Source organism: Dipodomys ordii, unplaced genomic scaffold (assembly GCF_000151885.1).
Source record: "Dipodomys ordii isolate 6190 unplaced genomic scaffold, Dord_2.0 Scaffold1, whole genome shotgun sequence".
NCBI lineage: Eukaryota > Metazoa > Chordata > Mammalia > Rodentia > Heteromyidae > Dipodomys > Dipodomys ordii.
In genome coordinates, this window is record NW_012267217.1 from 33,797,830 (window position 1) to 33,822,603 (window position 24,774).

General features: G+C 34.2%; 1 protein-coding gene across 1 annotated transcript; it reads right to left on the reverse strand.

Moving 5' to 3' along the window:
• Positions 1-423: 423 nt before the first annotated feature.
• Stk17b (serine/threonine kinase 17b) lies at positions 424-18,671 on the reverse strand. Its single transcript, XM_013009469.1, has 7 exons — positions 18,507-18,671; positions 13,417-13,629; positions 11,968-12,112; positions 9,160-9,286; positions 7,414-7,462; positions 6,227-6,406; positions 424-3,623 (listed from the first exon to the last, which is right to left on the reverse strand). The coding sequence occupies exons 1-7, from the start codon at positions 18,626-18,628 to the stop codon at positions 3,341-3,343; spliced, it is 1,119 nt and encodes a 372-aa protein (XP_012864923.1). The 5' UTR covers positions 18,629-18,671; the 3' UTR covers positions 424-3,340.
• Between the last annotated feature and the right edge of the window lie 6,103 nt (positions 18,672-24,774).

Consider the following 24,774-nt stretch of genomic DNA (forward strand, 5'->3'; position numbering starts at 1 on the left):
GGTATCCATGTGTTTCCCCCGCTCTCCTTCAGTCAACATGGCATCCCACTTCAGCTCTCTATTATTGTTGATCTTGTTTGTTGGTATTGTTTTTCTGCACTTTCTTTCCTCTCCTGCTCTCATGGCTCAGTTTTCTGACAGGGTTAAGCATATTTGCAGGGCTGCAGGTCTTTGTGACAAGTCTACCTGTGGTTGCTGGCCTTCTATGAAAGACTCTTGATTCATCCTCTCAAATTGTGGCTGCTCTGTTTTCTCACTATATAACAATGCTTGTTTTCAAACTCACCTGGCTTTTCCAGTGGAGAAAACCTATTAAACATAGCTGTAATGGAAAAGGAGTTCAAAGACAACCTGAGCCAAAGGCTAGAGCATCTAGGAGAGAGTTTAAGAATAGCAAATGATTTAAAACACCGGACAACTATAAATGTAAAAAACAAAGTGCTTTTTAATTTTAGCGAAAAGGATCGTTAAGTTGCTAATAAACAGTTTTCTAGGTTTTAAAACCTGGAATATTATATCTGTCTATATGTCCACAAGCAACATGATTATTTAATGGAAATTTAGATGACTGAGCAGTTGTCATTTATGTGAGATATACAATTATCCTTCTTTAAAATACTTTCATAAAATTTTAAGTTGGTAACATTCTCCCAAATTGGAAGTCAAATTATTTTTATATAACTTGAAATGAAAGCACAATTGTTTACACAATAAGGACAAGTTACCAAGTCAGATATCAAAGCAAAAATTCAAAAACAAACAGGAAATGGAAAGTTATAAAGTATCAATACCTATTAATGCTGCTTAGAGCAAAACTATTCAAAGTATAGCCCATGAACTATTTGCAATCTATCAAAGTGAAAGATGAAGGTCAGCAACATCTCCTATCATCCTGGTTTAGTTGACTTTCTTTCATACTAAGAACAAGACTGTTGACTCAAGTTCTGGTACAATCACCTTATCAGTTCACAGACTAGAGGAGAGGCACTCCTTGCTTTGTTTAAAATGTCAGCATTATTTTATTACTCAGAGTTAAGTAAATTTGAAGGAGGAAAAAGAATTAAAATGACAGTTGTGTTTTTATCTACACATCATATATTTTTAAGTCTCATCTATACAGGGATCCTACTCAAAAGGCAAATTCAATTTCACAAACTATCCCTATTGTAAGTTCTCTTCACAAGTGTTTCATTGTGCCCTAGAGACATATCATTTGTTTTTGATTGATTTTCTTTTCAAGGTTGGGAGAAAAAAAAAGAAAGAATAAGAATAATCTCTTACTAATGAATCTTTGCTAATGAATTCTCATGAATTCATTTATTTCCACATTTTAATAAGTCAAAGTATTTAAATTCACCTTTATCCAAAGGCAGTTTCTATATTTTCTATGCAACTATTAGTTGCTATTTTACAATAAAAACTTTATGTTAGGAGCAAAAGTATAGAGGTTTACTACTCTGTACTCTATAAATTAAAGGGGAAACATTTACACCATTTTAAGATTCCTCATAGAAAAAGAAAACTGGTCTAAAATGATTTTTTACGACATGGTTTTTAATTCAAAATTCAAATATTTCTTCATTTCTAGTTTTTGGTTGGTCTGGTATAATTCATCTGAAAACTTAAAAAATATATTATGGTCTTTCGGGAAAGACTCTCCAATGCCTAAACTACACTTGGACTGTCTTAATCCAGGAGACAAATAAATGGACAATCAACCAATTTAAAACAGTATCTATAGTGTCTATAGTTTCAATGGACCAACAAATGACTTCCTAAAGAATTTGTTTATTATTTATTATTTACTTTTCATTAGAAAAGAGCTCCTTTGGCACCTGAGTTGAACACAGTATTCTAGACCAAAGAACCGCAAGTTGTTTAAAGATTGTAATTTATCTATACATATATACATATACCTATACATATACACATTTACATAAACACAAAGTACAATCAACTTTTCCACTGAAAATGCCAAAGACTTAAAGGAACTTGAAATTCAATCAAATATAGTCACCTGATGAATATTTTTAAAAAGTTATATAAAGAATTTGGATTTAAGAATTTAAGAATATAAAGGTCTTTTAAGTATTTTTTGATTCATTGGAGGAAATATGCTTTTGTTTTGTCAACATATAGTCTGATCTAGTGACATGTCATGAGATTAAGCACTAAATAGAAACCCATTGAAGATGACCCACAAACAAATCCTCCATAATACTCCCCCCATAATTAGTCACCAGCCACCAATCAACCATGGTGATCTCCCCAGACCCTTACTTGAATGACTCCCAACAGAAGACCATGTTTACAGGCCACTCTGCAGGTGGCCTTGTGGGGAGGCTCCTTGCTGGGAATTGCACACAAGAGTTTTAGAAGAGCTTCATGTCCTACTTTATGCTGCTGCTACTGCTGACTCTGGCATTGTGTATCAGGCCTATTAGAGCTGTGGTTTTTTGTTTGTTTGTTTTTTAAATTCATACTTTTAAGAATTCTCAATGAAGGCTTATATTCTGAGACTTGGAAGGTATCTAAGATTTAGTAAGCTGCCTGACTCTGTCACCATTTTCTGCTACATTCAATAAATATTTTTTATTGAGTAAAAAGGCAGTCTGTCCTGTCCATCTTAGCTAAAAAATAATGAACCTCAATACTTGTATATGAGGCAGTTTCAATCTTCCAGATGTTATTAGAGTTGAGTATGATGAGTGGGCAAAAGACATTTGTGTTAAAAGATGAAGATACTATTCTTTTCTCTGACTTCAGAGACTATCCTTGGCCTAGCTTCCTCTTCATTCTACAGAGCATGCCATATAAAACAAATCTTATGCAGTTTGAAAATAGTTGCAATTGGAAAATAATTTCAATTATAAGCTGCCCTGAAGGACCTACAAACTTAGTATGTATTTTGTTTAGAATCTGACACCATTTTCCTAAACACAGTGTATCAAGAGAGTCATGGCAAAGGATTCAACTTGGAAGCCAGTAAATCTTCATGTCTCCATTTTATACCAGCCACAACAAAACCTGCCATTTTTTTCCCTGATATGTCAAGCATTTTTATAAGTTCATCTGAACTTGAATTCTTTCATTAACATGTGAACTCAAATGTGTCATTTATTTTTGTCATATATTTAAATATTTCCTGCTCTGTTGAACCATTTTAGGAGAGGAATGACATGTGAGCAACTATAAATTTAGCATTAAAACACTTCCCTAAACTCCTCTATGCAAAAGTGCGTTTGTATAACATAAACATATAGAAAGCTAAAAAATACAATCACATCCTGGAGTAGATGACAAATTTCAGTCAGTCCAAACAAGTTAAAGAGAGAAAGTGCTAACAGAGCAGATCTGAAACCAGTTCATGAGGGCTAGGCAGAGAGTCATCAAAGCGAAACCTTTTTGAAACCATGCTGCTGTCCTCTGGGATATTCTCCTTGTCTTCCCGGTCACCACAGCTCCCATTACAAGAAGATTTACAACACTTGTCTTCAGAGGACCTCACGGTAAAATCTTGAATTTGAGAGGCACTGGAAGTTTCTTCAGGGTGAAACAAACTTCTGAAGTCCCACTGCTGTAGCCAAGAATGAGAAAGGCAGGTTTCCGCTGATGGTCTTTGCCTATGAGACAAACACCAAGGGAAAAATTGAGTCCTAAAATCAAACTGAAACATTTTCAGTGTGGGGGGATTGTTCTGAGAAGTAGGGTGTTTCTGGAGCTCAAATCCCTCAAATCCAGGCCTTGTCCAAACCAGGAAAGTAATACCACTGAATTACACCTCCAGTGCATGAATCTATATTCATATGGGAGGTATAAAAATGTCTCTCTTTTTTTAGTAAGTCTCTTCTTGGAAGGACAACTTATAGGGCAACAATTTTTGGTGGACAAAACACTAATTTAATTAAAAATCTTGATTCCAGTTGGCCACAACTAGAAGACAGTAGAAACCACTTAATCCTGAGATTTCCTTTACTGCAGAAAAACAAGAAAATGACAGGTTTTTTTTTTTTTTTACAACAAATTGTTTCAGTTCAAGTGAAAGATGCCATAGCACTGGTAGCAGGTAGACAGGCATGCACTACAGCTTTAAGTTTACCTGAAGGCGCAAAAGAAGTAAAATAAATCAAGGGAAAATTTCAGCTCTGTGTTCCAATTCTGCTGTCTGCTCATGTGTGGTTTCACCTTACATACAAAATAGTTCCTGTGTGAGATGGCTGAAGGGAGGAAAAGTGGAGCCCCTAGTTAGCCCTGACATGTCATGTCTTAAGGACTCCGCTGCTCATGGAACTTATACATGAAACTCTAGTCAAAAGGCTTATAAACATATGTTAGCCTAAGCAATGAAAATTAGGAAAGTTAAACTGTTAATTGAGCTAGGCCAACTTTAAAAAGACAAGTATCACTCATATGTAGAGTTGAGACCTAATTAAAATTATAAAAGGACATGACAGTAAAAGGAAAATTGGGGTGACCAGCGAGACAGGGGGAAGAGAGAGTGACAGAGGGTGAATATCATAGGAGTATGTTAATATATTTGTATGAAAAGAACTTGATGAATCTTGCCAAAAACTTAATAAGGAGAGGGGAGGAAGGAAGGGGATTAAGTAAGAGTAATATAGTTGAATTTGATTCAAGTTATATATGTATAATATGCAAATATGTATATGTAAACATCTCAATGAAGCCTTTTGTAAATTAATTTATGGTAATACATTTTTAATTAGTAAACTTACAAAATCTCTTGCATTTATAAACCCTTTGAAGGAAAATATAAATAAGTAATTTATATTCTGTATTATATTGGATTTATAAAGGTAGCAACATTTAAATCTTGACAAACAAAAGCTACTTTTCCATGATGTTTATCTAACACTTGGAGTTTTAAAATTTTGTTTTCAACTAAATTACTATAGTGATATGGTAAAATACCACAATTTGCAAAAGGATGGAAAACACTGAGCTATAATCATAACTGTAAGTTTAACACAAAAAACATTTTGTATGTTTCTTTGTTTTTGTTGGTTTGTTTTATTGGCAATACTGGTGTTTGAACTCAGGACCTTGAGCTTACTCTACCACTAGACCCTATCCCTGCTTTTGGCTGGTTACTTGAAGATGGAATCTACTAGACTTTTCTTCTCGGGCTGGCCTAGAGTCATGATCCTCCAGATCTCCACATCCTGAGTAACTAGGATTACAGATGTTAGCCACCATTACCAGGCAGTCTTTTGATTTTATATATAGGGTTTTTTTTATTATAAAAAAATTAATGTGCTTGTTATAGACATTTTTAGAATCTAGGTACATAATCTTTAAAAAAACAAAATAGCTTATAGTGTGAAACAATATTATTATTACTACTTTTACAAAATAACCATTCATGATCAAATTATAACCAGTAAGAATTGTTTGGACTTAAACTAATTGAATAAAATAATTTAGAAGCCTAGTCATTATCATCATCATCAAATAAGGAAATGGAGTCGTTTGTCAGAGGTAGAAAACTGAAAAGTAAGAAAGTCAGGATCCCCTTCAGGGCACATCCCAGCTTCTCTACGTGTGAATCCAGGCTCTTGGAAGGACACAGAACTGATCCTGGGTAAAGAGAAGCTCAGCTTTTCAGTTTCCATTTTATTGCCTTGAAGTTATCAAATGAGTAAGGATCCTAAGCTATAGTTTCAAGTCCCTTGTATTAAAGGATCTGATCATTAATTTTTATCTTATTTAACTATAAACCATTCACAATGAATTTATCATGGCCAGTCTATTTCTAACTATTTACAAGGATCATCTAGCTGAGAGATAACCCAAATCTTCCCTTCATTCGAAATTTCCTGCTATATATTTTCCATTTGAAGTTACCAATTCATTATTTAGTAATCAGTTCTATTACCTGTCCCTCTATTTTACCAAAACTTTAATATTTCTAATAATTATATATCAGTCTAGAATGTATCCTTTTTGATTTTTCAAAATGTAAGTTATTATCTTTTATTTTTTGATTGGCTGATATTAATTGTACAAAACAATGGGTTTCCTTAGGAAAATTTCATACATTTATGGATGAACTCTGTATCTGTGTATTCTGGTCATATTTATTTCCCTACTCCCTCTTCTCTTCCCAGTGGTACCCAATCTGCATGTAATGAAACAGGTACATTCTTGTAAAAATAGGTTCATATTATTTATCTTATAATGTTAAAAAACAAATACTCTTACTTACTCTGGATCTTTTACTAGAAGGCTCTGGATAAACTCTATGGCCAGCTGTGAGACTGATGAAAATGTTTCTTCTGAATAATCTACATTAACTTGAGAAATATTAAGATAGGTTTGTTGGTGATCTTCCCCCACAAATGGTGAAGTATGAGTTAACAACATATATGCGATTATGCCAATGTTCCTGAAAACAAAGGAGGAGAAGGGAACTTAAAACATACATTAATTTTAGAACACAGAAAGAAAATATGGTCAATATGCTACAAATTCTCTTCATCAAATCTGATCCAGCTAAAAAATGGACTTAAATTACCTGTAGAAATCATAATATTAAAACTGAAATAATGATATTACTTCAAAGCTTGCTTCACAAATTCCTAAAATACATCAGGTAATCTACTGTGCAGCCTTCGGCACAGGCACAAAACTGCTGTGGCAGTCTCTCAATGGTGCCATGCTACATCGAGGATCTAGGAATGTAACAAAGGTTCCACGCAATTGGAGGATAAATAAATTTGACAAAGCACATGGCTGGATATATTTCTCATTATAAAAATTTTCAAGCTGTGACTGTATTAGTAAGTAACCAGGCTGGTACTCAGGAACTAGACAATGTAGTACATGGCCCACACACTTACCTAGCCAGAAGATATTTCTCTTAGGTAAACTTAGGCAGTTTCTCAGAATACAAGAATAAATCTAAACTTCCACTTGACCTATGAAGTTAGCTTCACATTTTCTATGTTAGCCACAAAAACACCCAATTCCCTAGAGATGTTCCTTCATAAAACTGTGTGCACCACCAAATTTCTCTGTGTAGCAAATACCTTTGCCTAACTCTTCTATATGTAGACCAGATGCTTCCCATTGGCAGGAGGAACCTCACAAACTCTATCCAGGCTTTTGGACCACTATATCTTTATAATAGAACATGAAGCAATACATGAAGGATGTTTTGTTCTCTTATTCATCTGAATATTCATCACTGAAAGGGCTTTCCTATTTATTTTTATACCTTTGGCTCACAGTCTGTTACTTAGAAAGGGTGAATATGTGATTATTGTTCTGGGGCATAATAATGATACTCGAATAAAATATTTTGAAGAAAACCTTATTTACACTTGAGATAAAGACTTTAGAATACACACTATCCAACTCTCAAGGAGGCATTCAGACCAAACAGAGGCTTACCACATATCTGTTGCTGTGGTAATAGGCTCAAAGTTCAGTACTTCTGGAGCTGAAAATGAAAATAAAATTCAAATTCAACATCATTGACAAATGTTAAGTCATGATAATTATGGTAAATCAGTAGTGGAGTTCATTTTGAAAAGTCAAGTGATACATGCTTAATAGGAATTTAAAACAGCTTTAATCATCTTGTGATGCTTAAACATTTTTAATATTAAGCCAATTCTATGACCAGGTTGTTCAAAATGCTGACAACTATGTACTTTAAAAAACAAATCATTAAGGCAAATCTCAGGAAAAGACAATTATAAAGAAATAAAATGTTAGAAGGTAGAATTTTTTAAAGTTTTTTTAACTTTCTTAGGAATTAATTTATATTGTTTTATTGGCTTAATTTAAGTTTCTATTTAGGGAGTAAAAAGGATTATCATAATTGTGCTTTTTAAAAAGCTAAATCTTCAAGAATAAATGTTATTCTTGCACTGTCAATAATCCAATTTCAGCCAGTGGCTCATGCCTGTAATCTTAGCTACTCAGGAGGCCGAGATCTGAGGACAGCCCAGGCAGAAAAGTCCGTGAGACTATTATCTCCAATTAGCTACTAGAAAACCAGAAGTGGCGTTGTGGCTCAAGCGGGAGAGCGCTTGCCTTGAACTGAAGAGTACAGGGATAGCGCCCAAGCCTAGAGTTCAAGCACCACAACTGACAAAAAAAGAAAAATCCAATTTTTTCAGTGATTAATGCCCAGTTTTCTACACAGAGAAATTTCTGGAGCTTAATGTTTTTAATTATAAAGCCTTTGAGTCATATATATTGCCAATCTCATTAAATTAACTACTACCTTTAAACATTCTCTGAGTTATTTTATCAGTAATTACAACCATCTATTCTACAAAACTTTAGCTTATGTTAGATGCAAAAGTTAGTATTTTGCTTTGCTTTTCATTTCTGGAAGATCACTGCTGAACTGAGTGATAACTATTCTGTTTAGTTTTATCTTTTCATGTCTTTTCAATATCTATATAAACAACAAAGATAAAATTATTAATGATCTAATTTCAAAACATCTTAAAGTTATATACTGCTTCATACAACTTAAGAATCTTTTGCATGATCTAATTTATGGAGTTAGTACAATATTCCCAGACTGGTTAATTATGGGTAAAGTCCTAAAGAGAACTTTGTACCCTTCTTTCTGAAAATCCTATAGAAAGCTTTACATCTATCAAATAGTAGCACAAACAACAAACTTTCCTGCTGACAATTCCTCCTTGCAAATCAAAGATACTAGTGCTGCAAAAGCCTTGGAGGTAGGGCCAGGAGAGTAGAAGTGAGACCTCAGAAGCTGGCCTTCACAAGTAATCATGGACTATTTGATTCCATTTTTCTCTTTCTATTTCTTTCTCATTGCCTGTTTTCCCTCTTACCCATTTCTTTTCTCTTATGGACATAATTATTAAACTTACGCACTTACTTTCTCGTGAATTATTATGAATGTTCTGTACTCAATGTAGTTCATTTAAATGTATCATAAGCATTTTTGGTGCTTTAAAGTAAGTCCTGGAATTCCATGTCCTAAAATGCTTTTTTTCCCCCTTCACTTTGAGGGATTTAAATCCAGGGCCTCATACATGGTAGATAAATGTTTTACCACTGAGTTACACCCCTAGCCATAAAATAGTTTTAGAGAGGTTTCATTTACTCAATAAATTTCAAAATGCTATAGAAAATAAACGAAATCATTACCTAAGTATTCTGGTGTTCCCATGATTTCCCGCAGCTCGCATGAATTCCCAATTTTTCGCGACATTCCAAAATCCACAATTTTTATATCCCCAAGTGGGTATATACTGCTCAATAATATATTCTGTGGCTAAAGATAGTACAACAAAAAGTAATAAGTAATTAGCAATACAAGAATACTAGTCTCACATTAGCGGTAAATTAAGTGTAATGTATTGCTTAGCTATGATGTATTTCACTACACAATTTACCAACACTTATTCAATTACTATTTGGGAAGAGCTACACACTTACTGATGCATAAAGTAACAAACATACTAAAAAAAAAGATTGTCAGTTTGGAGAAAAGAGAAGCCAGACATATTGATGATATGATAATAAGGACATTGTAATAAAGATAAGACTACCTAATTCTGATATAAAGAAGTCCAAGACGTTTGTGCAGTGGAAACAATGCTTATGCTGAGTCTCAAAGACTCAGGAATAGGCCAATGAAGAAAGTGCTCTGGAGTAGCACAAATGACAGCATAAAGGAATGAGCATGTACACACATTTCGATGGCTCATGAGAGTATAGTACTTCTGGATGAACTAGGCCTCGCTGTTCCCAAGTTCATAGTTGAGAGCATTTAGATGCATGGTACACATTCATAAGGAAATGGAAAGATTTACTTTATTTAATAAGCCAGACCCAAAGAAACATAGGTTGCATGGTTTCCTCATTTGTGGTAACTAGAATGTGCCTATAAACCTACAAGTAAACACACTGGATGGTAAAAACAAAAAATACACTGGGACATGATAAATTATACAAGTGTCTAGGCATTCACACAGTGAGACCAAAGGAGTATATTCCTAGGAGAGGATCACAAAGGTACAATAGCTATGTGCATATATAAAATAATATTTATTGAAATGAACTCCAAGAAATGGAGATGAGGTTTTTTTTTGTCTCTGTTGCTATTTTTTTATTTCTTTTCCTTTGTCTTGGTTGTCTTTGGTAGGGAAAGGAGGGGGGGGGCACAGAAATGGAAGGACAAAAGGTGAACGAATGCAGCAGTGAAACTCACTAGACACTATGTTGAAAATAAACTATACAACTTGTGGGTGGGGACAGGTGGGAAAAACCTGGAGAAAGTGAGGGAAGAGGTAACACTGTTCAAAAAGAAATATACTCATTATTTGATTTATGTAACTGTAACCCCTTGTACATCACCCTTACAATAACAAGTTTTTAAAAAGAAATAAAAAAAGATGCATGGTACGCTCCCCATCCATCACCTCGCAGACTATGTGACTTTGCTTGATTATTGTAAGTCTGTGGAGTATGACGAAGTTCCTTGCTGCTATCAAAACCAAAGATACATGCAGAGATTCTATTCTCAAAGTCTCTCCCAACTTCTGGGAAATCTTGTGTTTATTATTAAATCATAGAGACTCTTACAGAAGAGACTGCAGGGGTAATTTTAGTACTTCTGTCAACTTCAGGCTTTATTATATTAAAAAATCACATTTACAAGATACCCCTGACTTCCAGTGTTGCGTGATGCTGTATACTGCACTTGGTTTATCTGGGGCAGGAGAAAGACCCAAAGGAAAGCAGACGAGAGCGCGATTATCTTGGTATTTACCATGTGGTTTCTGTTTGAATATCTTACCAGTAGTGCAAATGGTAGGGCTGGCTAAATAATAATCATTCTTCCTCCTCCACAGAGAAATATTGTTTTTCTGTCCAATACAGAAAACATTTGTTCTTTCATTTGAAAATGTTTTGGCTTGTTCTGTCTGGGGTTTGACTGGGATCATAGGCATGTGCCACCATGCCTGGCCCTTATTTTAAAGATTTTACAGGACATTCAAATGATATCCAACTTGGAATTAGAAAAAGGATTTAGAAATTAAGAGACAGGCCTGAGATATAATATAGGTAGTGAGTTTTAGAATTATTATTTTTATTATGAAAATAAGAATGGAAGCCAAAGGATCATACAGATGCAGACAATATACAGAAAGAAAAGTCCAATGTTCAAAAAATAAGAGGCAAATCTGGGTGCTGGAAGCTCACTCTTATAATCATAGTTACTCAGGAGGCTGAGATCTGAGGACTACAGTTTGAAGCCAGCCTGGGCAGAAAAGTCTGAGAGACTCTTATCTTCAATAAATTACTCAGAAAAAGCCTTGAGCAAATAGAGCTCAGAAAAAACACCCAGGCCCTGAGTTTGAGGCCCAGGATTTGCAAAAAATAAAATAAATAAAAAAGTAAGAGGCAGATTAATACAGACTTTAAGGTCTTTGAGTAGCTGTGGCAAGAAGACAACGAGAAAGGACAAAGCATGAAAAGTCAGAGTTGTAGGGGTATGGTCAGGGAAGAATGATCTGGAAGGAACCAAAGGTCCCACATCCTCAAGTGAAAGATGAGTAAGAATAATGGGAGCCAAGGAGCAAGGGTTAATAATGGCACATCATCAGAAATGAGATAAAAATTAGGTATTTCAGAGACAAGTTTCATAAAACAAGAAGGTCTAAGACACTGCCCTAAAAGTGAGATAGAGTAGAATGACAACAGGATTCAAGAATGATACAAGAATGATTTTTTTAAATGCTCAGCAATTAATCTGAGCAGCTCACACATGCAGCCTACTATCTGCCGAGAACAAATGCAGTCCATGTAGCATGCAGGCAGGCAGAGTGCAGCAATGTAGTCCAGATGAAAAGGACATGACTTGTCTATCAATACCAGCCTAAACTGTGCCTACCAAGAGCAGAGAAAGAACAACAGTGCCATGTGGCTTTAAATCATACCCTGCCTTACCTTTAAATCAAGGTGTACAATGTTATTCTGATGTAGGTAATAAACTCCTTCAAGTATTTGTTTCATAAGTCTGATAACGTCATTTTCAGAGACCATTTCAGCCAGTTCGGGCAAACACAAGTTGAAAATTTCTCCACCTGCAGCACTGAAACAAAATTTTTAAAAATGTACCTAAAAAACCATCATTTAAAAACTTTATAGACATCTTTGGTGAAAAACACAAGACAATCTAAATTTGTGTATGTGCTTATATATTTATCTATGTGCATATCCGTGTGAAAAAAGAAAAAAAGTGAATGAGAGGAAGGAGATTTTTCAAGAAGAAAACACATGACAAAAAGATTTTAAATCTGGGTACTAATACCCATACTTAATAAATAATATTTAATAAAATTTATTAAGTACATACTTAATAAACAAAATCTAATAATGTTATTGTCTGCCTTACCTTTGAAATAAAAATATGACATATACATAATATATATGCGGTGGCTCCTACCTGTATATGATAGATATATAAACATCTATATGTAATTACATATATATATGTAATATATATATATGTATGTCAGTGTTTACTTAGCACATCCCTTCTCAGGATCTCTTGAACAAAGAGGCACAGGATGACAGTGACAACCTTACTCTTTCCCCTCATTTCATTTTAACCAAACAAAAACACTCAAATACTGATAGTGGTCTAAACATGTTCATGAAGAGAGATTCAAGACAATATTCACTAACAATAATAATAATTCACCAATAATAATAGGATAATATTCATTAATATTACTAAGGTATTTGTATGCAGAAGAAGAAAATGAACAGATGAACGTTCAGATTCTCATAAACTAAGTTCTTCATTGCATGTTGAAAGATAGCAAATAAAAAGAGAAAATTATGGAAAGCACTTCCCGGTGCTTAGGAAATAAGGTCCAGGACAGCAGGGTCCCTACAGTGCTGTCTATGGAAATCAAGACTGCCTGGGTTTCAATCTAGCTGTCACTAATCAGCTATCTGAACCAAGACAAAATGTCTTTATGATTTCTACTGTGATGCCTGAATAAATACAGTTCATATACTGGTAATAATACATTAGAGAATCACTTAAAGTATTGAGCACAATAGATGTTATAAAGATCAAAGCAGATCATTTTTATAAGTATTTACGACAGTATCTACCACATTGTAAATAATTCAGTAAATTCAGTTACTATTACAATGAACCAACAAAGAGCTCCAATTATAGCCAATATCCAGCTTTTCTGAATATGAAGGCTTCTTATTGAAGGAAAATTTAAAAGTTTTTGTTCAATTAAAATTTATTTTGAAAAACATATGATACACATAAAAGTGCTCATAATGGCTTCTCCAGTGTAAGAAGAGGAATTGTGTGCCCATAAAATCCCAATATATAAATAAATAAACAAGCATATGTGTGTATGTGCTTACTATTCCAGTATCAAAATGATATCGCTTGTATTTTCATAGACCTCATGAAGATTAATCACATGAGGACAAGACTTGGCCAATTCCAGCACAGCGATCTCATGCAGAATCTCTGCTCGACAATCTTGACCTCTTCTTCTCTTTTTTAGACATTTTGCAGCATATTCTTGGCCAGTAGATTTTGATATACACTGTCTAACCACGGCAAATTTTCCCCTGGGGGAGAAAAAAAGAACAGTTTTAACTTTTCCATAAAGAACATTAGAATATTACAGGTACTATTACATCCCCAACTTAAATCATTTCTTTCAAATACTGATGTCAAATACTGATTTTCTTTAAAGAGAATCACTTATATGTATTTTTAGTAAAGTTTCCAGTACTATCACATAAAATGTAAATGTCGAACTATAGTGGCAAGATAAGACAGAATGAAATTTACTCTTACTAACATGATATTTACAAATGATAATCTGTCTTATATACTAACTCTATATCATACTCTTGTTGTAAATGATTATGAATTATGATTCATATGATTTTATGTAGGAAGTGTTATTCTGGTTTTTGCACACCCCACAGAAGCTACACAATTGGGTCAAGAGAAAGATTCAAACTTAAGTTTTCTATTTCCCAAACTGTACCCTTCTTCAAGGATCACATATAATCTCTAATCAAAACAGCTCTTTTTCAAATACAAGAAACTGAAATGAATACAAAATTGAACATATATAATATATAATTTTAATGCAATAATCTGGCTTTGACTATAGCTTTTTGTCAGCTTGGAACCTTCCTATTATAATGTTCAAGTTGTTTTGCCAATGTATTCCTTAGTAATGCTCACTAGTCAGTGTTACCTAAAACAGATATGGGTATTCTACAGAGGGGATTGATTCAGACATTTCTTAGTTAACTAAGAAAATTAATGGTTAGATGCAAACATACTTATTAAAGTCATACTTTTCATATTAGAAATAAGTGTGTTTATTCCTCTCCACTAGCAGTTTTCAACACTTTAGCCAAAACTTAAGAACATGCCAAAATTAGTTACCATTGGTATATTGTGTATAAAGAGCCCACAATCACCTAATATGTAGTTCTACAATAACTTAAAGCTATTTAGAGTCAGATTACTTTGAGAACTAATAAAAGAGAATGACTTGCAGATTCATAAAATGTATATACGCCTGTAGGTAGGAAGCATTACAGTCAATTCCCCAAAGAGTTGACAGATTTTGAAGCTATAAACCAATCATGTCTTCTAAACTGCAGTCTAGAGGATTTAAAATTAAGAACCTCTACCCTAAGGTTCAAATTACTCTCTCTTTTGCGGTCCCAACAAATTAGGAATAAGTTAAAAAGCTTCAGCAACTAACTTTGGTCCAATATCCCTTGCCTCACTTCCCTTTTGAACATATTTCTACCAGCACTTTTTTCACAAGTAAAACAATTTTTAACACTCTGGTGTAAAAGATATATGTAAGATAAAACAATAAATTATTTTATTGTACTTTAGTTGCCATTCCCAAGAGCCAGCAAGACAAAAATTCCTTCTCTTTACTCTTTATACCAATTTTCTCAAAATCCATGCCAAGGAGAGTGACTGGGAAAACAAAAAGCTAAAAGGTACAGCTAGCAATGTGCAGGGTTTGTCAGCTATAATTTGACTCCTCCATTCATTAAAATATATCTATATTACATGTGTTGGCATATATGGACCTGATTCTTTGAAAGCAGTTTTAAGATTTGAGAATGTTTAACTATAAAATATTTTCTTACTGTGTGCAAAAGGAATATAGATAGATGTATTTCAATAAACATATAAAAAGTTAACCAACCTTTTTAACTTTATATTCAAAATCATTGCTGATTTATATTGGATACCTTGAGTAGGAAGATGATCAAGGTCATATATGAAATTGGAGTGTCAAGAATTAAACAGAGAAATGTGAATTTCTAACTTTCTGTTCTATCACATAATAATTTCTCCTTTTAAAATGACTACTTCCTCCCCTTCCACCCTACCACCCTAGGCTAGGAAACATAATTCACTTCCACTAATTCTTAGATTTAGATGCAAAACTCTGCCAAAAACAGAAAGGAATTGTACAAATAATTTACCTTATAAAATTCAGGAAACCAGTTAGCAAAGACAATTTTGCATCTGAAAAAATAGTTTGCAGTATCAACTATGACAATTTAGTTCTGCTACAATTGTTTATTCCTATAGTATTTCTAGAATTCTCCCCAAAACAAAAAACAAAAATAAATAACATCTTATATCTAATTGTCTCAGGTATTCTTTTTTTTTTTTTTCTTTGTTGGTCATTGAGCTTGAACTCTGGGCCTGAGCTTTGTCCTGAGCTCTTGAGCTCAAAGTTAGTGCTCTACCACTTGAGCCACAGCGCCACTTCCAGCTTTATAGTGGCTAATTGGAGATGTGTCTCATGGACTTTCCTGCCCAGTTGGCTTTGAACTATGATCCTCAGATCTCAGCCTCCTGAGTAGCTAGGATTACAGGCATGAGCCACCAGGCTCAGCTTGTCTCGGGTATTCTTGAGAAACTTTTTAAAAGCACTTCTCATTAATCTAGGGCAAATGTGACCAAATAACATTGGTAATGATTTATCTGCCAATGTTTATCCCTAAGTAAAGGCTCCATGAAGGTAGGGGACATATCTGACCTAATTACTTTAGTAATTGTAAAATCCACACTTAGTTACCTAATATCTCATAGAAACTGAAATAACTACCATTTACTATGCTATTTTTTATCCTGTGGTAAGGTATTTGTGCTTTTTAAAGTGTGTGATTCCTATAACATATGTGCATCTGTGCATATATTCATTTAAATATTGTGAAACAAGAAAACTATTTTTATCATAATTATCAGATGCCTTAGGAAAATTCCAAGTAGTTTTTCTAGTCTAAAATGCTAGTTGTAGCTTAGAAGTATCAAAAAGAATCTGCAATATATAAGATTCTTATTCCAAATTTAACAGAAACATTCAAGGAAACTTGCAACATTTACCAAAAGTACTTCATGCATATGGCCAAAAGAGGCAAGTCTGTCTAGATTTCCCAGTAGTGACAAGGTCTAGCAGTTAGTTACCTTTGACAGTCTAGAACACACAATAAAATGTGAATGCATGAGAAGGGTAAGCCACAAAGGAAGCTGACGTTGATTTCTGAAGCTGCCTCACCCTTTTAACCACAAGTCCTATGAAACTTTGCCTCAGCTGTGGGGGAGGGGTAGAAAAAACTTACCCCACATGTTAAAAAATAGGAACAATGCAAGGTTTTTGAGAATAGCAAAAAACAAAACAAAACAAAACTTTTATGAATTTTCTTTTAGATTGTTAAAGGAAAATAATTCCTAAACATTGACATTTTAAAATTAATGAATTAGAACCAGTTCATTTATAAAGATAATTTCATAGTTTTCCACAGCAGAATTATATATTTATATACTACAGTAGCATACAAAGACCAGTTATAATATGGAAAGTACTTTAAGCTAGTTCCTGACAAATGAAAAGTCATAAGTTTTTTTAATTATCAAGGTCTAAAATCAAATGCATCAATACGCACCATATGACTCAATACCTGGAAAGAACTCAAAGAAAGATGCTACATAAGTCTCATGAAGATAGAAGATGGGATAGTAACACTCTGAATTTGTTCTAACCAGATTCTACCATGAGATGTTGTGCTAAACTATTAAAAAGTATGCTGATTCAAATTTATGGTTATTTCTTATGATGGCATGTAAAAATAAATTTAGAATTACGGATAATGGTCTCCTCAAAGTTTAAGTTCTCCAAAAACCTTTGAGGAAAAACAAAATACATTATAGACATTATAGTTCCCACAATACTTCCTTATTTTGTAAAATTAATTTAATAAAGAGAAAATTTACCTATCAAATTAGCAGCCTAGGAAAATAAAAGCATATTTTTATTATATGGATTATTCAGGCTTTTTATATATAATTAACTGCTCAGGAAAATTTCCAAATATTTTTGTAATAAAAGGAAACATTTAGTCTAGCTTCTCACTGTTAAAAGAAAGCAAATATACAACTAAGTAGATCACATAACTTATATCCAGCACAAAGACAGGTCAACTGACATTTGTTCTGTTTCTACTAAAATATTACACAAATTGGATGGAAATTGAGGTGGGGAGAGATGGAGGGGGAGGAAGGGAGGAACAGAGAGGGAGCCAGGTAGACATGGCCTGGCTGCAGCCTCAGGCTTCCTTGGTAAGAGTCCTTGTACTCCACGTGTTCAATTCTAGGCTTCTCATTTTAAGAGAGAAAATAAGCACTAAAAAGTGGTTTAAATGTGGTCTTTCAATACAAACAATACACCGTTTTAACAAACATTTGCCTCCATTACTGCAATCAAGCTGAAGGTATAAATTGACCACCATCTTCCACACCTTCAGTAATCACATTTAATTTAAAACAAAGGAGACTGGACAGATAAATAAATTGGAATGGCTTTTATAACCTTTATGCCTATTAAAATAACACTACGTGGGTCTCATGGCATTTAGCTACTTCCTGGCCTTAAGAAGCTACTGTGGTCAGGCCCAGGCAGACTCGGGGTAAGCTTTCACTTATAGAGTGCTCATTCTTTGTGCTAGGGAACTAAAATAATCAGATATAAGTTAATTATTTTTTAACTCAGGGAACAAGTCTTTGCAGTATGAGGAATCTCCTATTGCCTCTTTTAGCCAAGCACAATTAAAAAATGTATTTAAAAAAACTTCTGTAACTCTGTAGTAAGTATTTTACAAATATGAAGCATTGTAACTCTCACAACAAACACATAAAATAGATACAATATTTTCTTCTCTTCTTCATATGAGCAAAGTATGGCACTAAGGCACCATGGTAATCTAACTGAGGTCAAACACATGGCAGAAGTCAAGAGTTGGACTTGGAATCTACTATACTAAGTTCTCGTCTATTCACAGCCTCAGATGAACAGAGATGATAAATTTTCTTTCCAATCTTTGTTAATGGTCCAAAGTGAAAACCCCAAATTTGAATTCAAACAGCACCCACATCACAGTCTCCATACCTTCCAAGCTCTTTAGTTGTAATTGTATAGAAATTATGGAAGTTTTCCATTTTAATTGGAGTTTGAGGAGTCGTAGTCAGCAGGCCTGAACTACTTCGGCAATCAAATCTCCTCCGAAACATGGTGAATGATTTTCAGATATGCTTCTCTACTCACTAGTTTGACCTATTTAAAAGAAGAAAGGAGAGAGGATGTAACTTAAATGTAACCAAGAAAAAAAAGACACTATCTTAGACAGGATGTGCATTACAGCTCCAAATATAGCAATGACATAGATCCAAATTTTTTTTTATGATTTAAAGAGTATATTCTACCCACAAAGAAGAAAAACTTGAAGCACATATAAATGGTGTCATCTTTATAGCACCTGAAAAAAGCTAAGGACTTCATTTCAGAAAAACTACTGTAAAAATCCTTTCAACTTCTTAAGAAATAGTCACGAAACTATAATGCAATTAATCAGTTCTATTTTAAATCCCCATTCTTTAAAGCCATGGTTTTCATACACGTAGGTAATTTAACATACCAAGGTAATGATTATTACTTTAATTTTACATGGCCAAACTTGGTTCACAAATCACATGTATGTTATATTACTGATCTGTGGATGACTACAAGAACAAACATGTTTCATGGACTATCTTGTCAAAACTAAATTCAGAAACTCTCCTAAGTCTTGGAGTCTCTCCTCTGGCAGAGGCAGGTACAAAGCCTGCCATGTGAGATCCACCATTGTGTTGGATGAGTGCCTTACTATATATAAAGTCTTATTCTAAGTTTTAATCTATATCTGAAGTTCATTTAATCTGTTGCCTTTGTGGTATTTTATGCATCCAATATAATATGAAATGGCCTATTTCATATTAACGAATTCATGTGATTATAGGAGACTATATATTTCAAGATACTTCTGATTTTCTGCTGCATGCCAAATAAAAGATCAGCACTAACTCCCTCCTATGGTAAACCACTGGTTTGTGTTCTTTCCTGGTTCTATTCCCCACTCTTTATTTCCTGCTTGATACTTACTTTTCTTTATTGCCCTGTATACAAACACTACCATTTATTTAACAAATAGGCATTGTGATTAGAGTTCAGTGTTTCAATTTTATAATCTTTCTCTTTTGGTTTATTCTCAAGGCAATTCCTTTGTCTATGGAGAAAAACAAAACAAAACAACACAACACTTAGGAGTTTTCAGTACATCCCTAGGAGTACAGTGGCAGCAGTGTGCATACTGAAAATAACATTTGTTCTGAAACATACTAGGGACTAGATCCCACTGGTCAAGATACCAGCAATGAGTCCTTAAGTTCTTTTAACTTCCCTGTCAGTTCTTTTGTTTTTGTTGTTACTGCAGTGGCATTCCTGAGGCAGACTGCTTTAAAAAAAATACAGGTTTATCTTGGCTCTTTATCCTGAAGTTCAAGGCGGGGGGGGGGGGGGCTCATCTGGTGGCAGCAGTCTGCCTGTAGAACCCTGAGTCAGTGTGGAGTATCATGTGGCAAAAGGCAAAGAATCTGCCTGTATAAGTAGGTGTCTTTCTACAAAGCTCCCAAGGAGGTTTCCACTCCAAATGAGCTTATCTAATCCTAACCACTTCCCAGTACTCTACTTCTACCATTTTCCCTCTTTACACAGGGAATTCAATTTCAATAGGAGTTCCCAAGCACAACCTACAGATCATGAGCTGAACCACAGGTTTCCCAAATCCATACACTGAAATCCTAACACAGCTTTAAATGTGTTTAGAGAGAGGGTCTTTTAAGGTGGTGGCTAAGTGAAAATATCACTAAGGTGTATCCTAATCCAACATAACTGGCATCCTTAGAGAGAGAGAGACACACAGAGAGAGAGAGAGAGAGAGAGAGAGGAGAGAGGGGGGAGAGAGAGAAAGCAAGAGAGAGGTAGAAAGAGAGAGAGAAGGAGAGAGAGCGGAGGGAGGGAGGGGGGAGAGAGGGAGGGAGAGAAGCAGAGAGGGAGTGGGGAGAGGGGGAGAAAGAAAGGGGGGAGAGGGAGAGATGAGGGAGGAAAAGAGAGATGAGGAAGAAAGAGGGGGAGAGAAGGGGAAAGAGAAGAGAGAGATGAGGGAGGGAGGAGAGAGGGAGAGAGGGAGAGAGAGGGAGGGAGAGAAGCAGAGAGGGAGGGGGGGAGAAAGAGAGGGGGAGGGGGAGAGATGAGGGAAGAAAAGAGAGATGAGGAAGAGAGGGGGAGAGAAGGGGAAAGAGGAGAGAGAGATGAGGGAGGGGGAAGAAGAAGGAGAAGAAGAGGGAGAGGGAGAGGGAGATGGAAAGGGAGACAGACAGACAGACATTAGGACAAAAACTCACAAAAGGTTTACATTAAAACACCTAAGATATCCTTCTACAAGCCAAGGAGAAAAGCCTCAGAAGAAACTAACACTGTTGACCAGTTGATCCAGAAAATGAATTTCTGTTTAAGTCAACTAGTGTGTGCCACTTATGAAAAAACATCAAATAATTCAAATGTATATGAAAAGATATGAATATAAATAACACCCATTCTTCCCTACCTTAGTCCTTGACCACATTTCATTGAAATTAAATAAAACAGGACAGACATGGCCCTTTTTCTTTTGTAGATGATAGCTCCACAGGCACTGGAGAAAAGGATTTATCACTACCTTGATAATACATTCTGTCTATTCTGGTGTTTAGAAGGCAAAATGGGACTTTAACTGTGGTTTATTTTACAGTTCCCTGCTTACTAGTGAGGAAAGTTTCAATTCTACTGCCTCTGAATAATGGATAAAACAGAACTCATCTTGTAGATCACTAAAAAGTAAACATCAAAAAATGACAAGTTCTTGTAAAATAGTAATTATAAGGTGCTAGTCAAAATGGCACATCATGACTGTTCCTTTAAAATATATATATATATATATATATATATACTCTTTATGTAATACCCTACCATTGTTGAGTAGTTGTAGTACGTCTATAAATACAACTCCACCTCAAGTTAGTCCAAACTCATAGAACTCTTCTGTTTTGTTTTGACTTAAAAAAAAATCTTAGTTCTGATGACATTTAGCTTCTTCTGAAGTGTTAGTATTTTATTTTCCTAAAAAAAAAATGATTGTGGGACAATTTCTGTGGTCAATCAGTTTGTTTCTGCTTTCTTTTTCTATACTACCTTTGGACTTTTAGACTTTATACCTAAATTAAAAGGCCTACATATACATATACTTAAGGTCATACTTATAAATTAAAAAAAAATCTTAGTTATGATGACATTTAGCTTCTTCTGAAGTGGTAGTATTTTATTTTCCTAAAGAAAAATGATTGTGGGACAATTTCTATGGTCAATCAGTTTGTTTCTGTTTTCTTTTTCTATACTACCTTTGGATTTTCAGAGTTTATACTTAAATTAAAAGGCTTACATATACATATACTTATGGTCATACTTATAAACATCTATGTAAAGAAGGGATAAGCCATCATCTTGATACAACTGAGCTACTCTGTTACCACTACTTATCGATTTTTTTAAAAACCATGTCAAATTCAATCACAGAGACAGCAGTGTAGTTTTTTGTCTAGATTTTTCTCCAGTCACCTACATTCTACATTCTAGGGTATTTATCTCCTGGTGATAAATGTGATTTCAATGTGATCCATTCATAAGAACTCTGGTAGAACTTGTATGTATTTTATGAATGAGCATTTTCTGCTCTCAATTTTCAAGAGTAATATGAGTCTTTTTCATGTAGTAAAAGACTTTTGTTTAATTAAGTATGATTTGATTTATAACAGTAAAAAGAAAACTTCAAAAACTTGAATTGATAAGCCGCAAAATCCAACAGTAAGGAAACAGTCAAATACTTAAAAATATAATTGAATATATAGAATAACCATCCTTTCAGAGATGGTTTTTAACTTAATATGAGACAAATATAAAGACACAAAATATTATACATGGTATGATAAGTCTTTGAGTAAAATGAAAGACTGGAAAACTAAGACAAAGTATCACAGTAATTATCTTTGATGAGATTATGAGATTATGGGTAGTATTTATAATTTCCTATGTTTAAGTTATCTAAAAAACAAATGACCTTGGACAAAAATAAAAATGGTTGTGACGTTTTATTATATAATGAGACTGAATATTTTTAAAACCAAAAGGATGTGAATACTTATTTCAATAATTTCTGATAAATTCTTCCTTATGAAAAAAAAAGACAGCTATGAATATTAAGACCAAGCAAATTCAGATCCTTATCCATACTCAACAACAAAAGGGATCACCTTACATGACAAGGGTTTACTTAGCCTGAAGCTCAAGAACAGACATCTGTAAGGTTTCAAAGGACTCAACATTTTCTCTGCATTTACATGGTACTCATTATCCAAAATCTACATTGGTTCTTATGTAGAGAACCATGTAAGAATTTAGAGTATATGCTTACTGAGCATTTAGAGATATTAATTGCTTTTAGTATAATAGGAAATATACTTAGCAAATTTTCAACTTACAATTAAAATCCTATGATGAATAACAATCATTAACCTTAAGACATCTACCCTTATCAAGGGTATTCTTATAAGAATCCAGACTTATCCTGGAACCCATTAAAAGAGTCCAAAATGTGATATCCAAATTTACTGGTAAAAATGATGGTTGGTTTTTTTAGATGGTTGGTATTATTTAGTTATATTAGGGGGAAAAAGAACTTATGTATTTCATTTTAAAGTGGAATTAAAATGGATAATGATAATTTAAACCGAGCCTTGTTTATTAATCTTATCTCTCTCCAATCTATTCTCTAAACAATAGACATTGGCATGTGATTAATGTTTTACCTCACAAATTCTCTACCTTTCTCATGTACTGCTGGTCACTATAATGGACAAATAGGTATTTGTAGATGATAGATATAGTTGAAATCGATGTTGGGTAAACACCAGTTTTTCAATGCAAATACAAAGATCATTTCTTGGAATCATAACATATTTCACCGAGGCTCAGAATATGCTTGAACAAAAGCCATTTCTCAGAATAAGAATGAACTCATTTTCTGAAAACTCTACCCTAAACTCCTATACTTAATGCTAATATACCTATATCACAAACTGTCTAAAGTATCCACACAGTTTCTTAAGTTAACCTTTCTTTTTACTGAACCTAACCAGCTGTCACAAGCTAGATGCTTTGCTCCTTTTCCTCCTATAGAGAATTTGGTATCTACAGAGCACTGTCCACTGGATCCTTCACAAATATCCCATGCCCTTCATATAAGAAGGTTATTAGACAGCACTCAGACTGTCCTTATATATTCTAAATTCCTCACCATTTTTTTCATTTCTATCAGGCAATCAGGCCTTTTCTTGTCTTCTATCACTATTCATAGACCTATAACATATTCTAAATTAGAAATATGTCTTACTCCATTTGAAATCACTTCATAATATTTTACTAAGCTATGCCAATAGACAAATCTGTGTTTGTATACAAATATAGACACAAGTGCTAGACACTGCAAGAAGTACAGAGGTGAGACAAGTCATTAAGATTTCAATTATTCAGTCACTTCTGGGAATAGTGGTGTCTCACACTTTTCAGTCTTTTTCACTAACTCCCATTACAATAATTACAAGAAAAAATCCAGATATGGATCAGACAGGTTTGAGCTGGGCTTTGACTTACTTGAATGTAAAAAGCAAATATGATGTGATCTAAAACAAGACAAACAGTTCCTATAACCCACTAAACAGCTCCACTTAAAAACACTAATTTTCAAAGTGATTCATATGAAAGTGACCAAGTTATAAAGGTTTACAAAATTCGATATTACAACATACAATAATGAAAATGTTTAAAGAATGGAACTGCTTTGATCCCTTCATTAGCTCCAAAGCATCTATAAGCTAAAACCCTATCAACTTGACACACGGAGGCCCCTAAAGCCAGTACACTCCAGATTCATTTCCTGCCTCTTTGTCTCCACCTCTTCCCTATAGTTCTGTCTCAATCATCCTTTCAATTACCTCTCTGTAAATTAGTAGTTCTTTTCCTGCATGCTCTCCTCCAGGAAGCCTTTCCTAAAAATCAACACACTGATTTAAACATCTCTCCTTTATACTTCAGAGGAGAGGACCCTACTTGTCTAGGGGAGAGTAAGCCATTACTTCTGTGCTTTGACAACCAGAATGGTATCAGGCAACTGATAGGACTTCAGAAAATGATTGTTGAACAGAATTGCATGAACGGTTAAAACACAAAATGAATTTCTAACTACATCTCT

What these genes read in the sequence shown, in the direction of transcription:
- Stk17b (XM_013009469.1), bottom strand. Translation starts at nt 18,628, where the DNA reads ATGTTTCGGAGGAGATTTGATTGCCGAAGTAGTTCAGGCCTGCTGACT. An exon ending in ATCATTTTGATACTGGAATA is followed by an intron (nt 12,113 to 13,416) that starts GTAAGCACATAC and finishes ATTTTGTTTCAG; the next exon opens with TGCTGCAGGTGGAGAAATTT. An exon ending in GGGAACACCAGAATACTTAG is followed by an intron (nt 7,463 to 9,159) that starts GTAATGATTTCG and finishes TTTCATTTTCAG; the next exon opens with CTCCAGAAGTACTGAACTTT.